Source organism: Heterocephalus glaber, unplaced genomic scaffold, assembly GCF_053883595.1.
Source record: "Heterocephalus glaber isolate CG9 unplaced genomic scaffold, H.glaber_assembly_v1.0 deba00001743, whole genome shotgun sequence".
Classification (NCBI taxonomy): Eukaryota; Metazoa; Chordata; class Mammalia; order Rodentia; family Bathyergidae; genus Heterocephalus; species Heterocephalus glaber.
This window is the reverse complement of record NW_028258449.1, coordinates 1,434,125-1,454,787: the sequence shown is the minus strand read 5'-3', so window position 1 is coordinate 1,454,787 and position 20,663 is coordinate 1,434,125. Positions and strand designations below refer to the sequence as shown.

Below are 20,663 nucleotides of genomic sequence, written 5' to 3'. Positions count from 1 at the left end.
AGTGATGCCAACCCCCAGTGGTATGGTCCAGGACAGTGTTAGCTTTTAAAGCTCCATCTGTGTTCTTGTTTCAATTTGATCGTGTGTCCCACAAAAGTGAGCTGTAATGTGCCTTTCAAGTGCACTTCTAACTGATCATAAAAGCTTCTTTAAATCCTATTTTGTCAGTGTACGAGCAATTCACTCTACAGGTCTCTAACACAAATATACACTGATTATATTTATTTTCATGCACTCCCTAATTTTTTAAAATTTTTCTTGCAGTCAAAAAAGCTTTGTCCAAAATTGAACGCCCTCAGCAGGCACGCCTAACAGATGGAGACAGGACTCCCATGGACACTCATAAACTCAGGAAGTACTGGGGGGCTCTGTGACACAGGTACACAACAAGGAACAGCAGGTGGTAAACACACACACAAAGTGGCAACAACCTGGAACCTGAGCACTCACCAGTCCACACAACACTTCACCCACAAAAACAGCGCCTCCATGACTCAGCCAGGTGTCTACTCTGACCCTCCCTCTGAGCTGGGCTATGCATTAACATCCCCCAAATCTTTCACTGGCTCAATTTCTTTTTCAGCTGTGAGCATAACACTCATTTCCTTGACTACATAAAACAACCTCACTGGCCGTACTGAGTATGCATGCCCGCTCACTGAAACCACTCCTGATTTATTCTCACCTGGTCAATGACTAGGTACAGAGTCAACCTGTTCCATGGAAATGATTTTCTATCAACAGAAACACAGGAAGACATGATCACAGGAGCCAAAGCTAACGTGCTCTATCCACCACACAGGAACCCCACACCATTAAAGACAGACAACTGGAAAACGCTATCACCAGGGCCGAGGATTTAGCTCAGTGGTTCCGCTGCCTGTCTCGAAAGCGGAAGGACCCGAGTTCCATTTCTGGTACAAAAAACCCCAAAAAAACTGTCACCAGAAGAGTTCATGAACTATAATTAAAGAAAATATTTAAGAGTTCAAAAAAGCTGAAGGGCAAAAGGAAAAAAAAAAGCTAAGTCTCTTAGGACCACCAAACCCAAAGTTTTTTTCCCCCTAATGGTGTTAAAGAGAGACTGTCCCTGGGCTGAGAACTTGCTTCTAAAATCTCTGCCTAGAGCAAGGTATTCCGAGCCGACCTGTTAACTCCTAATAAAACTGCCCGTTGGCAGGTGTACCAGCACCTTGCAATAATTCCACACGACTGGGTTTCTTAGGTGTATTTTCCCCTTGTTGTCAACTTCCTTTTCCATCGAATTAAAATCGTGAGAAACACATACATCCCTGTAAAGCAGCGGGAGTCTGCACACCTCTTTCTTTGGCAGTGAACACCCCAGCCCATGAGCTCCCTGGAAAATGTGAGCGTGATTCACCTCCGCTCCACAGCTGTGACCTCGCCCTGGGCTCCTCACACCACTGTCCCCCAGGCTTCACACCTTTTGTCCCCCTTGCCGGCATCCTTCACTTTGCATGCTCCTTTTGCTGTGCGGGCAAGAGCGACTTCCTGCAGTGAACAGCATCTTTATTTTGCTTTTCATTGTAATCTGAAGCTGTAACTTCCAAGGTGAGTTCAGCACTGGATACAAAAACATCTCACTGGGAGACTGGGCGCTTGCTGAGCAGCACCACAGGGCCTAGGCCTCTGTGCATCTGAGCCCCTTAATTCAGCCGACTGGGAAAGTACATCAAGGACACAATCGATCCATCAGTCACGCTTTTCCATAGACCAGTCTCCTACATTTTATAGGACTTAAACTTTTTAGGGCTTTAGAGGTCATTATTTTTAGGAAAATTACACAGCCAAGTAGCCGGAAAAAACCTCAAAGGGATGTTTCTCTTCACATAAGCATTCCCTAATTTGTACTTAGTAAAGGTACTGTCATCTGTCCTGTGGAGCTGTTACTAAATCTTTAGATCAGTGACTAAAGAGAAAAGAGAACTGTTTCTGACTGCTAATTTGCTAAGGATATCTGTAACAAGAATTAAGCCAAGAAGAATGTTTTTTTTCTCTCTTGAGACATCAGATAACAAGATTAGCTGTAGTATAATATTTACAAAAAAGGAAACTGTTCTAAGTGCACACATCCAAGTGAGTTCACCTGCACTGAGTTTCGCCTCCCCACTGAGTCCCACACTCCCGGGGCCTCAGGTGGCACAGAGGAGGTGCACTCCCTTCAGGCGTCTGGCCTGGTGGGGGCATCACTGGGACTGTGGGGGGGGACCCAGAGGGACACCCAGGGCTAGGACTCCCACTGAGCCTGGTCCCGCTGAGCCTCTACCTACTCCCTCAGGTCCAGAACGGCAAGGTCAGAGGCTGGAGTCTTTCCGACAACAGAGTAGAGGAGGCAGAGGGCCAGTCGAGCGACTGTACCCACCAGGCTGGGGTGGAGCTCCTGTCACACACACGCCTGTGCCCCTTGGGAGAACACACCGCCTGCTGGCTTTTGGCTGTGAACCATGTGAGGAAAAACAGACCTAGCAGCCAAGAGAGGTCCCTGACGTTAGCAGCAGTGAGCCCTCCTGCTCCACGGAACTCTCAGCCCAGCAATCCCACCTCTAGCTCTGCTGCGGAATTTCTGATTCTATTTCTGGGTCAGACACACAGAAACCCAAGACTAGCAGAAATGGAGAGTGGACCCCAAGAGAAAGCGGGACTTTAGGGGAGCAGGCTGCTGCAACCCTCTCCCCATCGCCTCCTTGGACCTCCTGCTGGTCCTCAATGAAGGATCTGAGGCCTGAGCCCTGATGCACGATGCACGATGCACGGCTTCCCCAGGCGGTGACTCCTCCTCCTCCCACCCCAGCCCTCTCTGCTGAGTCCCAGTGAGCAGAACTGTAGGCTGGCTGTAGACTCGCACACCCTGCTGGCCGTGTCACCCCTCAGCTCCTGCAATGCAACCATGGGCTGCGCCTGGCCTGCCCCCGAAGCCTGGTCCCCCTCCACTGGGCACCACTCCCGAGGCAGCCTCTCCCCTCCGTGCTGCAACGTGGCCCTGTTGTTCCGGCTCCCCTTGCAGCCTGGCCCTGTCCTCTTCCCGGTCTCCTCCTTAATGGGTGCTCTTTCTGTTCCATTTCAACTGCCTCGTCCACACAATGGCACCCAAGCTGTCCTCCGGTCCTGTCCTTCACAGCCCAAGGGACACTGACACCTCTCGCGTGCCTTTTCCTCTCCACCTGCCTCAGTGGTTCGGGACTTGGGTCCCCAGAGGCCCATGGTGACAGGCGTGGCTCCCGGGGTGGCACTGAGGGGAGGCAGCGGACTCTCAGAGGCATCTTTTCGTCACCGGGCCCTTCCCCTCCCACTCTGTCACTCCCTGGCCACGCAGTGAGGGCTGGCGCTACCACACACGCACCGTGATGCGGTGCCCTCCAGGCCCAGACAACAGGGCCGCTGACCATGGACTCACTCCCCGACTGAGCCCAGTACACACCCCTCCTTCCACACTGACTGCCGGGGGCCGTCTATGGCGACAGAGGGCTGGCTGACACGCTGGCCCACATCAGTGCAGATGGGCTGCGCTCTAGACGGATGACAGCCCTTCATCCCCCACGCTCTGCGCTTTGCATCACACTCGCTGACGTGCAGCTGCCAGAACGTGCTCCCTGTCTTCCATCCTGCAGAAGTCTCCTGGTTCTTAGGGTGTGCCACACCCACAAACCTGACACTGTCACACACTGTCAGACACGTGCTAGCTCTGCCTCTGGGGCCACGTCCCCTGATGGACACAGGCAGCCCGGAAGCAGGGACTGTGTCTTCCACTGTGCCCTCTGCTCTGAGCACTGCACACAGCCCTGCCACAGGCGCACGAGATGCTGGTTTCATTAAATGATGTATTTATTACTCCAATGTTTCCCGAGGAAAGCCTACATAATGCCCCTGTTACATTCCCACCCTGAGAATCCTGCCAAGTATACAAAAGAGATGCTCAAATTGATCTGTAAATAATAAAGGATGCATCCTAATACTGGTGGTTTCATACAGATTGTAGGCTCTCAGAAACCAGAACTCACACTTTTTTCAAAGAGCAAGTGTCCAGGCTGGCTGCGTGGCTGGACAGCAGAGACGGGAGAACAGGTAACTTTCCCATCCTGTTAGAACACGTATTTAAAGGGCATCATAAATAATGCACACATAGATAGCGTTTTCCTTTCAACCTTCAAACCACGTTACTAGCACTCAATCACACATCGGCGTGTGCACGTGTGCAGGCCCAAGCAGCAGCGCCCGACGCGCCTGAGTGCACTTCTGAAGCTCCCACCCAGGGTCTCCCAGCCGCACTGAGGTGGACACCCCAGCTCCCCAGCCGCCCCTGCTGGAACGGGCAGGAGGCTTCTACCTGGGGCCAAGCAAGGAGGTGGAGCATGTCTGTCTGGAAACGATGTGCTCTGTCCACAAATCCACTATTTACACAAAATTCAAAGGGTCTGATGCTGGTATTACCTGCAGCAGGGTACAATTCAAGCTTAGAGCAGACAGACTGCCTCAGAGCACACCTTCATGTATATCTGAAGGTGAAAGCGAGTTTCTTCTGTGACTGGGAAGAATGAGGTAGGCAAGAGGAAGCTCCTTTTATCTCCTCAGAGCTCAGCAGCCCAGAGGCAGAAGTTCAGGGGCCTAGGGCAGGCACTGTCCCAATCACTGACCCCACCGGGCTTAGCAAGAGCTGCTTCATGGAACCAGCTCAGGAGCCGGTGACTTGGCCACTCAACTCGGAGGCACCAGTTTGTAAACGACACAATCATTTTTGGGTACAAGAGGTGCTTTAAATGTGGTAACATTATATCATTTCAGCTATAATGATCATAATTACTTATTTCTTTTAATCACAACCCACTTAACCACTTTAGTACAGAAGACTAGTTCAAGGAGTTTAATTTTCATTCAACATCTAATCTTTGTGTTTACCAAAACCCTTCATGGGCTTTGTTTACTGTCTGCCTGCTGGCCTGGACGTTTGATCTTGCAAGACTAGATCAGACAGGGTCAGATAAAATACTGATTGCTAGAATAAACTGGGCTCAGAGAAGTAACACTGGTTTTTTTTTAAATCCTCCTTTCAGCCAGATTTTTTAATATTTCACAAAATAAGCTCAAATAAACAAAGCTAAGAAAACTAGCAATCAGGGGGTCTTGAGCAGTGACTGAGAACAAGGATGTGATGGAATAATTTTGCATCCTGGCCAAAATTCGGGGCTTTGTTAGGTCCACTCGTCCCAGTAGTATTACTCGATGACACAAATAATTTTACAATAGCCACCAGGTTTTGTGTGAACTCTGAATGACTCTTTTGAATTCTTCAGATATATTAAATACTGGAGTTTAGCCTCACTAAAAATGATAATTCACCATGCTTTGTTAAAAAAACATTTTAAATTAGAAATATTTTAGATATAAAATTGTACTTTTTAAAAGACTAATTAGTATACGTTTAAAACAGGTAAGCCCTTCTCTGGGAATGCTTCCTCTTGCTTTCTGCTGCCCTTGCAGAAGCAGACTGGCTTGAACTATAACAGGCAGGGCTGCGTGCACACGAACCCACAGCACTGTAAAAATGAGAAAGTTCAACCTAGAGCTCACGCAAAAGAATGCCAGGGTTAAAAACAGATAACTGTTGTATTAAAATGTGTAGAATTTGTGAAAGAAAGATTACTAGAGTAAATGCTTCATAATTCCAAGACCTTGAAAGTAATTTTATAATAGCACAAATGTTCCTAGGTGCCTACATTTTCCCTTGTGTCCAGCACTGAAACTCCTAAACATTAAGCAGCCGTTATTACATAAAATGTACATTGTTTTCTTTACACTTGGGAGCTTATGAAGTGCCACGCTTCAAAATCTAGGCCCGAAGCGACGACAGTATGAGATAAGGGCCCACCTCTTTTCAAAAAATTAAAAAAGCTCCCTGCGGCAAGCCACCAGCCCATCATGCACTCCGGCTTCTTCAATATCAAAAACTCCTGGGAAACAGGTTCAGGGCCTTGGACCTCAAAACCAGAGCACGCAAACTCTGTCTCCCTGTCTCTCCTGAAGTAATGCCAATGATAACTCAAATATGTCTATGTCAACCTTGATTGTCTTTGAAACTAAAGAAAAAAAGGTAAACAGAATGTGCTTTGCTGCGATCACGGTGGAAAATAAAGTGAGCATGCTAAGCCAAACCGATTTAGGGCTTTTTAAAGGACAAGTGTAAATAGTTTACTTATAACAACAACAAATTCAAAAAATGCACATTAAAATGTTTACTCCAAAATTTAGACCATTCCATTTGTATATAGTTTTTACATCTGTTTTTAATGATATCAAATTATTGATTGTTCATTTTTCTCCTATTTATTTAAGCATTAACTATAGAATTTGCAATCTGATCTCTTGTTTTAATCCTTCCAGTAGACTTTTATTTTTGCCAGGTTTGAGTCATATTTACTTTGATCTTTCAGAGTATATAATTATTTTACTGTTTATTTCTATGAGAAAAGAAAAAAATTTTGACCTAGGAGATCTATACGTGGCAATTTGTAATAGAATCACATAGCTTATGTTTAGAAAATCATGGTTTTGATTAAGAAGCAACCATTTAGTTCCCACTGTTTTATTAAAACAGACATTAGCAGATAATAAGAAACATATTTAACAATGCAGCGGCATTTACTTTGGGACATCAGTGAGCCAGCTCGAGACTGGTCTACGCTGAGCACCAGCCCCCTGGACGTAAACCGGTAACTGGGGTGGTGAAACAAAGGGAGAGACAGGGAGCCATGGGGACCCCAACTCCTGGGTCCCGGAGGAGCCCCAGGGTAGAATTCTGGCACTGCACCACAGACTCTAGATCTGCAGCTCACCACTTCTGGGTGCATTTGGAAAACTGATGGACATGGGCTTTACTAACCACACTGCTGCTTTCCCATGAGAAATGGGTGCGGGGGACAGGAGTGCCCATCTCAACAGTTCCTCTCAGAGCTAAGCATCTAGGACGAGAGAGCTATACCCATCCGGGCTAGCACGTCCTTTTCCCCAAGGGTCGAAAGTTAATAAAACGCACTTCTCTGGGTGTTTATTTTCTGCGCACTATTCTACCTGCCATGCATGCTTTGTTTTCCCTCCCACTCCCTTGGCTGATGAATCAACACCACTTGAACTGTTTTATGGCAGCTTGTGTTTACTTCACACATACCTTAACCTTCCCTTCCCTCCTCCCACTGTGCACACACAGACACACACACACACCCTCTCCAGCGGCAATGGTGAGTGGCGTGTGCACACATGGTGTCTGACAGCCTCTTCAGTGCGGTCCTTGACCTCCTGAAGGAAATCAAGGTCTCAGTCTGCTTTTATGGCACTTAAAAATTTAACTGTGCATTTACTATCTTGAAAAAAACAGAGCTTAGAGAATTGAATCTCTAAGAAAGAAGAGCAGAAGACGTGAATGTGAAGGTGTGCACACCTGCAGGCACACACACACACAAATGCACGCGTGCTCATATTTCCAGCAGCAATTCTGAGAGCACTAGAGTGAAGGGTCTGCGTCTTGCTGAGTCTGGAAGATGTTAAAGGAGGACATGCTCTTCTTTCTGCTTAGAACACCAAGTAAATGGGATCTAACGAATGACCTTGAGCTGCCTGATGCTTTTGATTCTTAGCCAGAGAGGATATGTTCAGGCACTTTAACAATCCTATTTCCACAGAAAAACCTGGAGGCAGCACTTACAGAAAAGAAGCCCCTCTGAACCCGCAGCCACACTGCAGACAGCCTCGCTCAGCCTCTCCGGCACGAGGATGAGTTTAATATTCCACAGCAAGTGCCTGGACCTGCACTGAAAGGGCTCTGAGTTTTAGAACACCGTGCATAGAATGGGTCTTCAAGTTTCAGTGCACTTAATTCTCCCAGGTAGCTCAACACTGTGGGTTTCCTTTTAAATTGTTTGCTTAGCATAAAATGCTCTTGTTCCTTTGTCATCAGAAAAACGTTGCCAGTGCATGGAAAGCTCATTTCCTCAAAGATAACCTTGTGAACAGGATCGCACATCCCAGTGCGAAAAGCACGACCATGGTGCCCTGGCCCCCAGGAAACCTGTGTCCTTCCCTTTCCTACCCACAGTGACTGTCCCTGGGCCTCAGAAGGTGCAGGAGCTGTCAGCAAGGCCTTGTGCACCCCTGCCAGAGCGTGATGAACGATGTCACAATCACACAAAGTGAGGACCGGAAGGGCCCTCAGATGTCAACCTGCAAAAGTACAACCCAAATCCCAAGGGACTTGCTGGGTTTATCGGAAGTGCAGTGAGCACTTAACATATTCACCAAGGTAAAGCATCACACTGTGCTTAAAGAGCTGGGTCGTCTGAGACCAGACATCGTTCCAGATGGAGATGCACACTGCTTCTGTCTCTCCTCCTACCATTAATTATTACAGCATTGCAGCTATTAGTTATTAAGAGATTACTTTACTCCAGTTTTGTCTTCTCTAGTTTTCACACTACCCAGGGACTGAGACACTTTTATTTTTTCCTATTTTGCAATGGGGAGACTGAATCTTGGTCAGGTTCACGGCTGGCACTGGCCAGTAGAAGACACATTTGGACACGTGCCTGTCAGGGTGCAGGGCCCTCGCTTACCCACCGCTCTGGAACCGCCTCTCGAGCGAACAGTCTGGAGACCTTCCCACCAGCGTTCCTGACGCTGAGTGGACATCACACCCAGGCGCTGATCTGGCCTGGAATGACTGCGTCTCACTTCCTGAAGGGCTCTGGTCTTCACAGAGTATCACTGGGGAGAGCTACACACTCGGTAAATTATGCTAAGACTTTACTTTTGGTTCTAACACCATCAAGGTTCTAAGGGGGCCGATTTGCATCTCATGACAGAAATATTAAGATTCTTACCTTCATAATAAAACACAAAGAAGCAACATCTGAAGTTAGCGTATATTCCAAAGAACCAACAACTCATTGACCTTAAAAAAATAGGCTTTAAAGACAAGGAAGTCATTTTACCTTTAATCTTCTTATATTTTTTATACCATCTCCCAAACTCCTGGCACTTGGTTGCTGACACATTGGCATAATATGTGCTATTTACAATGGATGAAATCATACTCTGAAAAGAAGAAAAAAGTTAAGTTATGCTTCAAATATATGACTTTCTCTTCATGGGGACAAGAACAGTCATTACAGCTCTCTTTGTCACTTGGGCGTCACCCTCCTGCGAGCCCAGTTGTCCAGCCCTCAGCTGACTCCTGAACAATGACAGAGCTTTCTCCAGAAAGCCAACCCCAGGGCAGTGTCAAGACAGCAGGTTACATGCAAGGGGAGGAGCAGAGGTGAGCGAGCGGAGGCTCAGCAACCAGCTCCAGCAAAGCCGCTCAGATGTTTCTGTTATGCATCCAACTGCAACCCTCCAGGCAGCCAAGAATCCAAGAACATCCGTGCTACATGCTGCGGAACAACGTTTAGGGAAATAAGTTAAATTAATATCATTTATAGAACGTGTGATTAGCGTTTGTGTGAAAATTCACCAAATGAAAAAATTAACAGTGTTATTTTGGATGGGGAGACTAAACCCAAGAATTGCACTGTTTCAACCCAAAACATGGAAGCCACAATTCCCTGAGGCTCAGGCCAAGGCCTCGTTCTTCGTTCCTCACTCTCCTCTCCTCTCCCTCCTCACTCAGGCCCTCTGACGATCTGTCTGGTGCTAGGATTGGAAGGAAAACACAATTGACTCAGCACTGAAAAATCAAATGTAGTCACACAACTTGATGTAAAGGTCCTACTGCGATACGTGTGTCATCCACATGGGCCAACCCAGGTGGAGACGTTGCATGTGCCTTTCACGTCCACACAGCATTTCTGCAGATTTCGTTTAAAAGCCAATGAGCAGACATAACTCAAGGGACCCACATGAACTGCACCAGGTTTTATATCTTGCCTTGAAATCTCAAATGTCTCAAAAACGCTGTCCCCAGACACAGAGTACTTCAGAGAAATCTCAGAACTTTCAATAACATTTCTGCAAAGTAGCAGAGATAAAAAGGTTCATAATAAATCAAGTCCATGGCAAGTTACTTGCCAGGAGGGTCAAATGCCCCCAGAGACACAGGCCTCCGTACAGCCGGTCTGGGACACCAGACTCGCCCTCTTTCTAATCAGGACTCTGTCCCCAGGGAGGAGGGCTCTGGACGCCCTTCACTGAGATCTCTCTGGCCCGGTCCACACAGCAGGCAGCTGGCTCCCAGATGCTGTCTTGCAGGCACCCTCTTGTCTACAGGGGAGGAAGGCGAACTTTCAAACACAGCACTGAGAGCTCAGAGAGAATGAACAGCACCCACCCCACAGGCCCTGCTGGGTGCTGCCCCTGCCTGGCACAGCCCCGCTGTCTACCCACACGGTGCGGCCCAGAGCTCAGCGGCCAGCTCCTGCGTGCGTCCTCCTGCTGCGGCTCACATGGGTGGCCTGAGTCCCGGAGGACACCGGACAGGCTACACAGAAATGTCACCACAGCACAAAGTAACTGTGAGCAGTGCCACATGCTGGCCTGGCTCCGCTGCCCCCCAGACAGCATGGGGTGTGGACACCCAGGGCAGACGTCACCAAGGCCGGCGAAAGCATGCTCTGGGCCCAGGAACCTGGTCCCCCACACTGCCAGCTGGGTCCCTGTTCCAGCAGCGTATCACTGACACTGCAGGGCCACAGTGACACAGCCTGGCCCCACCACTGTGCTGGCCTGTTTACAAAGGAGCAGCCAGCTGGGCCCCAGCCTCAAGCGCATTATCCTAAGTTTCTATCCACACTGATTACAGAACTGAACGTCAAAGACCTAAGCTATGAACTGAGCAAAGGGGCCAGGTCACAGGTAGAGACCCTCTCCCAGGGCACAGGCCCGTTACTCACAGGAGGATCTCTTGTGGCAGAATCCTCCGGAGGTCTTTACACAGGCTGCACAGCCATTTCGCCAAGGGCGGCTGATATCTACCCCAGAGGGACTCTGAGACAGAAAAGCCACATCTTCGCAGAAGGTCATGTCACACTGGGTTATTCTAGTGTCAGACACGAGTGTCCTCCCACCCCAGGTTAGACTGAGGTGTTCTCCGTCAGAATCCCCTGGGGCACACAGCATGGGGTCATCTGAATGTGGGTGCTGATTAATGCATTAAAACATCAAAACTTAAGTAGCTACTTGCAAAGGTGAAAACGCTAACACAGACCCAGCGGAGACTGACCGCAGAAGAGCACGAGCGGTAATGCTCTCCGGGTGTCCCGGGTTCCTCAGATTTCAGGCACTCCAAGGGCGAGATGTGTAACTTAATGCCATGGATACAGGAATGCATCTTACAATCAGCAGCAGCTTCCTTTTTCTCTTGTTCTGGGATCAAACCCGGGCCTTGTGCATTCTAGGCAAGTGCTCTGCCCCTGAGCTGTAACCCGCCCCGTCGCTAGCGTGTGCAGCCTGGTAAGACAGGGATGATGCCTAACAGGAGATGCAATGATTCCTCCTTCCCACCTACCACCCTGCCAAAAAATATCTAGTTCCATCTACTGCTTTAAAATATATGTATAATTTTGCAGTTCATCTTGATGTTGGATGTTTTCCAATCATTCTAGAACCACCACACAGCTGGACTCTTAGGACGCTGATCAGTGAGCAGGCCTGAGCCTGCACCAGCTCGAGAGCAGCCTGTCAGTGTGACGGAGCAATGGTGCAGCAGCCGGAAGGGGTATGCACAGCTGGGTCCGACACAGAGACTGCCACCAAACAACCCTGCATTTGCTATGCACAGCTCTCCGCTCTCAGTAGAGGCCGTGGAGGACAAGGGACGGGGCAGCCCCCAGAGACACTCAGGCCAGGCGTGGCCACAAACTCTGCCTGGACAGTGACCACACACCGAGCTGTTTTATCAGGAGTGCTGTGTGTTAAGATCGCACCAAGAAGGCTTCAAATGTCTTTCAATACAAAGATTTTGGGTGGGGGATAAAGTGTCTAATCTGACACAAAGGTCACCATGTATTTGAAAGTCAGTTTAAAACAAAGTAAGATATTTGAGGGTCCAGATCATTCCAGAACAGCTTAGCTACCCCAGGGTTAACTAGCTGAGTGGACCTGCTCACAGTCGACAGCGAGAGGAGTCAGCACCCTGCTTAGGTCCCCAGCACACAGCACGCCGCGGGACACAGTGGGCCAGAGACCTCTCGTCACTGCCCAGCCTGTGGCAAGACCTCGAGGCACGCCGGCTACACCGCCAGGCACAGCAGAGCACGGCTCACACGACCCTGTGCCCCGCGTGGGGACGGCAGTGACAGTCCCTGGTCAGTGCCTCTGCTCAGTGCTTCCGGCCCTGGAGTGAGGACAAAGCCACCGAAGACATGCACCCCCCAACCCAATCCGCCCTAAGCCCACCTGGCGACACCGATTTTAGCCAGGCTGCTTTCTCTAAAATAAATTTTCTTTTAGGTTCCCAAGATAAATTCCAATGTACTTGTTTGTTAAGCAGCCCAGGGAGACGTCAGACGTGATCACTACGAAAAGGCAACTTGTCCACAGTCAGCTCGGCAAGGGCCCGGGCCCAGCACTAGGCTGCTGCTTCCACGGTCTCGGACAAGAAAAAGGGAAACCAACCATGGGGCAGAAGACTGACCTCCCCACCCCCACTGCCACGAGCTTAAGAGCTGATCTCCACCTGAAACAAGGAACAAGTGGCAGAAAATACACAAGAGCAACAAAAGCTGTGGCTCCATGTCCCTTCTGTGCATAAATGTAGGAGTTTAGAATCAGAGACGCTAAGGAATCTAAAGACAAACTGCAGCTCAGTGGGAAAAGCTAAACATGCACATGGGGGAAGATGATTTGTACAAAACACTCAGACAGAGGTCTGAGAACCCCCTTTTCCTGAAAAAGGGAGGTGAAATAATTAAGCAACCTTCCCCACTTCGTCTCTGTGTGATGGGATTTATTTGCGTGAGTGGTAATGTGCTACTAAGAGCAACTAAGCTGCAGGGATGTGACGCATCAGCTAGGAAAAGAGCATTTGCAACCACAGGGTGCTCATTATTTACTTTTGCAAGACAGGGACTCTCTGCATGGTCCAAGCAGGCTGACCTTGCACTCTCAATGTAGCCCAGGCCGGCCTTGAACTTTCGATCCTCCTGCCTCAGCCTCCTGAGTGCCAGAGTTACAGGTAAGCACCACTGCACCTAGCTTGGGAGTGGGCACCTCTGCCCACCCTTCTACTCCACATTGCGGGGAGGCGTGTGGCAGACAGCAGTGGGTGACTCCCATGTTCTGGGCTCATTCGCAGCTCTGCGGTGTGCTAGGGAGAGCGTGAGACACAACGTCATGATGACGCTTCAGTGCAGTCCATGATGCGAGGACAGCCTTGCTGCGGGAAATTCACGGACTGTCCCTCGCCAGCCTCTCTGAGCCCTATGCCTCCTTGCCTATGCTATAACGTGGAAGGGACCCCGCTGCTCCAGGTGGAAGGCTCTATGCTTCCTCTGGCCGAGGGAGCGCAAGAGACCACCAAGGAGCCAGAGCTGCTGTGGGGCCCTGGTCACACAGCCTCCTCGAGGCCACAGCAATGCCCTGGTCAGAGCCTCCTTCCTGACTCCACAGCACTGGGCTACAGACAGTCACAGCGCTGTGGTCCATGCACCCCCATGTGTGCAGCAGGGCCACTCACAATCACTGAAGCTAAGGCGGCCTGTGTGTTCATCAACAGAGCAAGAGATAAAGAAAGTGTACATTTACACACAATGGAGCACTATGCTGCCCCAAAGAAGGGTAAGCTTGAGTCCTTTGTAGGAAAATGGATGCAGCTTGAGACCATGACAGGAAGTGAAATAAGTCATGCACAAGCTTAAATATAACATGGTTTCTCTTATGAGAAACCCAAAGTATAATACAAAATAGAAGAGCAAAATAGAAAATAGATAGCAGGAAACATGGAGATTGTTCTTTTTCAAAAGGGAGGGAACTAAGAGACAGGGGAAGGGAGAGAGCGGCGAGCCGTGTCACGCCCGCCCCCGCCGGCTCCCCAGGAGAGCGTCATCCTCACGTACTGCTGACACCGACTGCCAGAAGGGAAAAGGTAAAAGGCAACCCCGCTGAAAATGACCGAAACACACAGCTGGTGTCCTCCGCCCCAGGGAGCATGTGTGGCCAGCATGTGATGGTCCCCACAGAGACCACTGCCCGGCTGCTTCATAGGGTGCCCATCCTTGGCCACACCAGACGCGGAGGCCTGCAGCCGCCCCGCTCGAGGCCTCCCAGGACCAGAGGAGCTACCTGAGGCTCTGTCCCTACAGGTGCACTGCACACACTCCGGGACAGCCTCGCTGAGTCCAGGAGCCCTTCCCCAGGCTGGCAAGGCCATGCTGTCTTCTTCAAGAATCACAGAGCCTGGGCTAGGAGCATGGGGCAGAGCTGCTTGGAAACACAGCCCTGTGCTGAGCTCAGTGAATCCAGGCGGGACAGACACCCCCGTTCCCCCACAGAGGCATCCAGAGCGAGCAGGCTCCACGGCAGAGGGCAGCGGCTCCCGGGCTGGGGAGGAGGACAGGAAGTTGGCACTGAGGGTCAGGTGCCTTTCTGCTTGGGTGAGTGCATCTCAGTGGCCGTCATCAGCACCATGCACTCGCAGACTCGAAGGTGGTTAAAGCAGGGAGCCTCTGCCTGACCAAAAGGAGTGAGTGCGCCGGCTTCTGCAGACCGGGAGCGCTGTGGGGATGGGTGCACTGCACTCCCTACAACCCGCTCCTCAGCACAGTGCAGCTGCAGGGCCGTGCTTCCCGGCCCCACCCAGGGAACCCAGGAGCCACCAGGCAGACACTAGGGCTCTGCTCCTGCTGGGGTCAGACCTACAGCATGGCTGTCAAGCAAGAATAACAAGCTCTTCTTCAGGAAGCTCTTCTGGCTCCAGCGAGCAGGGGCAAGGCCAGCCCGAGGGCACCTGCACCCGAGGCACGGGACACGGGTGTGGCTGAAGGGTGCGATGGGGCACACAGATGAGGCGCCCACACTTAAGCACGTCCTAAGCGGTGAAGCCCAAAATCAATGCCCAGATGCACGACAACCTATACTTTCCCAGCACTTGGCCAGACAGAGCGGCTAACTCTTGCCTCCTTGGCACAGCCTGCAATTGCCACCCTTTTACGCTTCGCCGGGCGCTGCTGCTGCCTCCAAAGCTGCTGGGGTCGGGGGGGGGGGGGCTCTGCTGGGAGAGCTGACACTGACCGCGGGCACTCCATCACGTACCACCCTGGGCCCAGGAGTCCCGGCCTGGCTCTCCTCTCCCCGTCTCTGTCAGGACCGGACTGCTCTGTGTGGACGCTGGCCGCTTCTCACAGTGCCCTGCACACAGTGAATTCCCACACACCTCCGCACCCGTGTGCAGTGTACAGACCGCCTCTCCCCAGCCTGGGAGGAGCCAGCGGACGGCGAAGGCGGGTGCAGCAGGCCGGCTGCTTGTGGGCGGCATGAAGCAGGGTCTGGGGCCTGCCTGAGAAGGATGTCGGGGCAGGCATCCTCCCGCCGCTCACCTAGCTGAGAAAGCCAAGCTCTCAGATAGACAGCGGACACCTGACCACCCAGGCCTGGAGAGGGCAGCAGCCGGCTCCACTCCAGGACCCCAGCCTGCCGTCTCCACCCCCAAGCAGGGGTGAGGAGCCCCTGTCCCAGGGGAAGTGCGCGCCCGCCCAGCCGCCCAGACACTAACCTGGGAGAGAGGGCATTCTTTGGCTAGTGTGCTCTGGTTCATCTCTTTGAGCAGCTCCTTTAAGGCATTGCGGACGGTGGCATGGTTCCACTGCTCCGCTGGCAAGTCTTCCAACTTTGAACAGCTGCAAAACAGAGTGACACTGACAGCGACCCCACGACAGACCTCAGGGACGTCACACCAGGGTCCCAGTACCACGGGGAGTGACCCTCGCTGGGTTCAGGAGACAGGGTCTCTACGTCATCACTAGCCTAGGGAACATCATAGCTTTGGAAAGGAGGACATGCTGCTTTTGAACAGGGGACTTTTCCAAAGAGCTGATGGAAATGGCATGGCGGCATTCCCAAAGTTAGATGTCAACACGTGTCCCATTGCATCAGAAGTCTGAAGGGCCATCTTTCCCGCACAAAAGAATTCCCAACCGAAGATAACTCTCAAGATAATACATCAAGCGTTTCCAGTAAGGATAGGGCCCCTGGGCCCCTGGCACTGTATAAATCCTCCAAAAGGAGAAAATTCAAACCCTTACGATGAAGGAAAGCGGCCCTTTCCTCATGCCTAGCAGGCGCCTCACAATAAAAAGCACCAGAACCTCAGGGTTCTCTCCCGGTGCCCCTTGCTTTGGACATCCTATCCAGAAGGGCCTGGGCCTGGAAGCTCTGCCCCTCAGCATGCATTTCACCACATCGGCCACCAGAGAGGGAAGACAGACCTCAGGCCTGCAGGTCCTTGGTGAACCTGCTCCAAGAACCAACCTGGCCCACGACCCGGTGCTGCAGCCTCAGGGGTCCACCCTCCCGAGCAGCAGCTGTGCACCCCACTGATGGGTGGGGCCCCACCACCCCCTGCAGAGCTGTAGGCACTGGCCCCACTGCCCAGGACAGGGATACTTCACTGCTCTGAAAATAAAGCATAAGCTCTTGGAATGGGGGCCATAAAGGTGCCCAGGAAGCCTCCTGCCCTCCTGCACTTCCTCCTCCTTCTCCCTCCATCAATGTCTGGAAATTAATGAACTCGGGACGTGCTAATCTCCGCAGTGAAACTCTGATCACAGAGCAGCTCGGAGAGGAAGGAGAGGCAGATGTTCAGGAACACCCACCTTTGTAATTGGATTTTCAACGTCACGACATGATAGACATCTTGTAGCATGTCGGCCACAGTGGCGTCGGGTGCGTCTGTCACATAACTGAGGGGGAGGGGGTTCCACCTCCCCAGCTTGATTATTCCTGCACAGGGAAGAAAAACATCATAAACACAGAGCCGCTATTTATGAACCCTTCCCACTGTTTGGGCACTGTTAAGGAGGTCACGCAACAGCCAGCAGTCAAGGCTGCGGAATGCCTGTCGGCCCGTAACAGAGCCCACCCACGCTGGCTGCTTTAAGGCAGTGAGTGGCAGCGAGTGGTCCCTGCTGGGGACACCGAGTGGCCAGCTCCATGGGGAGATGGGCATGGGAAGGGTGAAGCTGAACCAGGGACAATCAGTTCTTTTATGTCTTCCTGTTTCTTAAATCACTGAGGAAGCCATACGGATACTTCCTCCCCCCAAAGTCTTGTTCACAGTCTCAGCTGAGACTGATGCTAAATATACAGGACTGCTGATTTCATAGATCAAAAAAAAAGCAAGCTTCAAGTAAATACGAGATTCAGTTTTGAATTGAACAAGAAAATTTCTGTGTGTGGGCTCGGCACATGGTCCCTTGTGCTTGTGGTGAGATTCCTGGGGTGCAGGGCCTGGGGTTTGCCCCTAGATCCACCCCCACCCCCCCAGCCACAGGGGCTGCTTCTGGGGCCACAAGCAGGACCACACAGACCTCAGACAGAAGTGGCCAAGATGTCTCCGATTCCCTTCTCTTTCTGTACTCGGGCTCTTTTAGAACATGACAGTCACCTGCTCCCTGGGCGGATGTGCGGGAGAAAGGGCCAGAGAGAGGCTCCTCAGAGCAGCGAGGTCAGGGCACCCAGGGGGCAGGGGGAGGTGGGAGAAGGCCTTGCACACACAGTGGACACACCACTGCATTCGCAGGACGGGCCTGGCCAGGCATGCATGGCACGTGGAACAGTGTGAGAGCAAACAGTGAACTGGCCTCCCACATGACACAGATGAACAAAACTTTCAGCACGATGCTTCGGGAAGTCCAGTGGCCCCAGGGCGTCACAAAATGTCACATATACAAAGTGAGAGCACTTTTATTTTTGACAACACAGGTGAGTCCAACTGCACTGTTCATTAAATACATCTTTTTCTAATCACCAAGGAGACACAGGACACCTGTCTACCAAGTGCACCCTCAAGAGCTCCGAAAAGTGATGCCTGACAGCTACGGGACAGAAGTCCGACCCCAGACAAGGGCGGGAGTGGCCAGGGCACGTCCTGTCCAAGACGAAATTGATGAATGCGCAGTGCTCGACATAATGCTTGAAAACAGGGACTAAACTGAACAAAAATATTAAAATGATGCACTGTTTCAGTATTAAGATTGAACAATCTGGTGCTGAGCATGCTGAGTATAAATAGTGCCCGCACTCCGAGCCAGCGAAGGAGTATAGCTCTCGCTCGTGCGCCGTCTGTCTGCAGTTCTGGCTCCCACAGGAGATTCCGCTTGCCGGCAGGGCTGCACTCCGGCGGGCGGGGCCGTCTCCTGCCATTGGCCTGGCGTGGACGTGAGGTGCGCATGCTCTAACTGCACAGCCCGCCCACGCGGGTCATCAGCCCCAGCACCGGCGCTGGTGAAGAGGCGCGGGGAAAGCGTCCACCATGCTCCCTTTCTACAGAGACCACTGGACGGGCCGGGGTTTAGGTCAGTGCACCGCACCTGCCTGACAAGTACAAGGTCCGGAATTTGATCCCCCATACCAAAAAAAAAACCACTCACAATTGCAACTTCCTTCCAAAAATCCATCACGCTCACCCATGAGCAGAGTCTAAACTAAACTCCTAAAGGGCGGGGAGTTGGGGCTGACTGCCCTGCACCCCACAGGAGAGCAGGGGCAAGTCTCCCCTCATTCTGTCTGCAAGGACTCCCGCCGCTGCTGGCCCTCCTGTGGCCGCTAAGGGCCGCCCCAGGGCACGGTGGACACCCAACTGCTGCAGTTCCAGTCCCTCCCACCCGAGCTCAGGCAGAACCACCCATCCACAGGCAAGCGTCAGAGTGAGAGTGGGCGTGGGGCCCAGCCGCACGGGACACACAGGGACTCTGGTGGCTGCATGGGCACAGACCCCGTCAGGACTCGGTCCGCACGCGCTTCACTGTATGTGGATTGCGTGTGAAGTGCACCATCCTCGTTTTAACAACTGGAGGGGAAGCATCTATACAGGAAACGGCAGACAAACCTCTCCCCTCAAAGACAGGCGCCAACACTCGGGGTTCTCTGCTCCCAGGGAGCCAGGAGGAGGTTGTTTGGGCTGGAATTAGACACACAAGTGTCTCCCAACACTTAATACCTCCACACAGAGCAGCTGCTCTGGCATGGTTGCCACGTCTCAGAAGAGAACCGCTGATGCTATTTTCTCACCCGAAGTCCTGATCTACGCTCAGCCTCCCGAGATCTGCAGGCAGGGTGCTGGGGGTGCCCCAGCCAGACAGGGCAAGGGGCCCTTCAACAGCAAGCTGCCCCTCCAAGCAGGGCCTCTGTCTTGGACTAATCCTCCTTGAAACACAGCCTTTAGGACCGTCCTCCTTCCCAGATAGAAAGGACAAAACTATACCTTAGAGCAGTAGTCAAATGTCAACTAAGGAAATCCAACCAGGAACCGGTATCCCATGGTGACTCAGAGTAAGAACACCAGCATCCAAGTCAGACTGCCTCTGATCACATCCTGTTCCCCCAACCTTGAATTATGTGACTCTGGCAAGGCACCGAACTTCTCCACCCCCTCAGTCCTCCCATCTATAAAATGGGACGACAGAGCACCAGTCTTTACAGGAATGTTTTCATACTAACTGTCGAGCCCTGGTGCAGAGCACAGATATAAATTCTGCAGGCATCATTTAGACCTATTAAATTCTCAAAGGGAACATAGCACTGATTTCTCTCAAAAAATACTAACTAGAGAATTTTCATGATTTCAGCACCTATAGATCTTCAACTCACTCCCGCACCTGCGGAGGCCCTTGTCTATTCAGAGTCACAAAGGAGGGTTTGACGCCATTCGCGCCCAGCCTTTCCTCCCCTCCCTGGTTTCTTCTGCCCTGGCTTCTGGGCAGCTCCTTTCCCGTTTCAGGTTCCGGGCTCCTCCTTGGCCTTCCAGCACACAGCGCCACCAGGACACCCTGCCCCTCAGCCTTTTGCTGTCTGCTCTCCTAGCACCCCACCCTGCTTCCCCGTGAGTCTCGGGTCCCGCTCTGGCCACGAGGAACCGGGTTCAGGGGCTGGAGGCCTGGAAGTGAGCAGAGCAGAGCGCCCTGGGTCACCCCGAGACCATGGGCTCGTGCCTGTCCTTGGGGTGCCCTTGGGCTCACCAGAAGGCCAAGGGATCGATCACCTTGTCCTCCTGCCAACCACATGCCCAGGGCTTGAGGCACTGGAAGGAGGCGCCTGCCCTGGGACTGGACAGCCGTGGAGGCCTAAGCAGCAGCTGGCAGAGGAGTTGTCGTCAGACGGAGGCTGTGTCCAGCTGCCGCTGCTCACCATGATGGCCCTGGAGTCACTCCAGCCCTGGCGGGGTGGTGAGCATGCCTTGCTTGGAGCCAGCGCAGGCTGGTGCGTGGCAGTAAGAGCTCAGCATGGCCACTGCCACTTTGTAAGCGCTCCGTGGAGCTCACAGGGAAATGGTCTCTGTGCGCATCGTCAGAGTGCAGCTCTGTCAGCCGAAGCTGGGGTGCAGCCATGTGAACGGAGCTGGCATTGCAGCAGGGAGGAGAATTGGGGCTCTGCCTCATCAGCCACAGACTCCTCTTGCTGACCTTTAATGTGGGCTGCAGAGCCCACTGCGGCGACAGACAGACAGACAG

At 51.9% G+C, this 20,663-nt stretch overlaps 1 protein-coding gene across 2 annotated transcripts in view; it reads right to left on the bottom strand.

Moving 5' to 3' along the window:
* Window positions 1-20,663, bottom strand: part of Satb2 (SATB homeobox 2) — a 145,156-nt gene that overhangs the window by 71,211 nt on the left and 53,282 nt on the right. For both annotated transcript variants that reach the window (XR_015447058.1, XM_004871684.4), the window contains exons 4-6: window positions 16,809-16,935; window positions 15,710-15,833; window positions 8,997-9,099 (exon numbers count right to left, since the gene is read on the bottom strand). Coding sequence is in view for 1 of the 2 variants with exons in the window: in XM_004871684.4 (XP_004871741.1) it covers window positions 8,997-9,099; window positions 15,710-15,833; window positions 16,809-16,935 (354 nt within the window). In the remaining variant the exon portion in view is untranslated. The remainder of the gene's footprint in view (window positions 1-8,996; window positions 9,100-15,709; window positions 15,834-16,808; window positions 16,936-20,663) is intronic.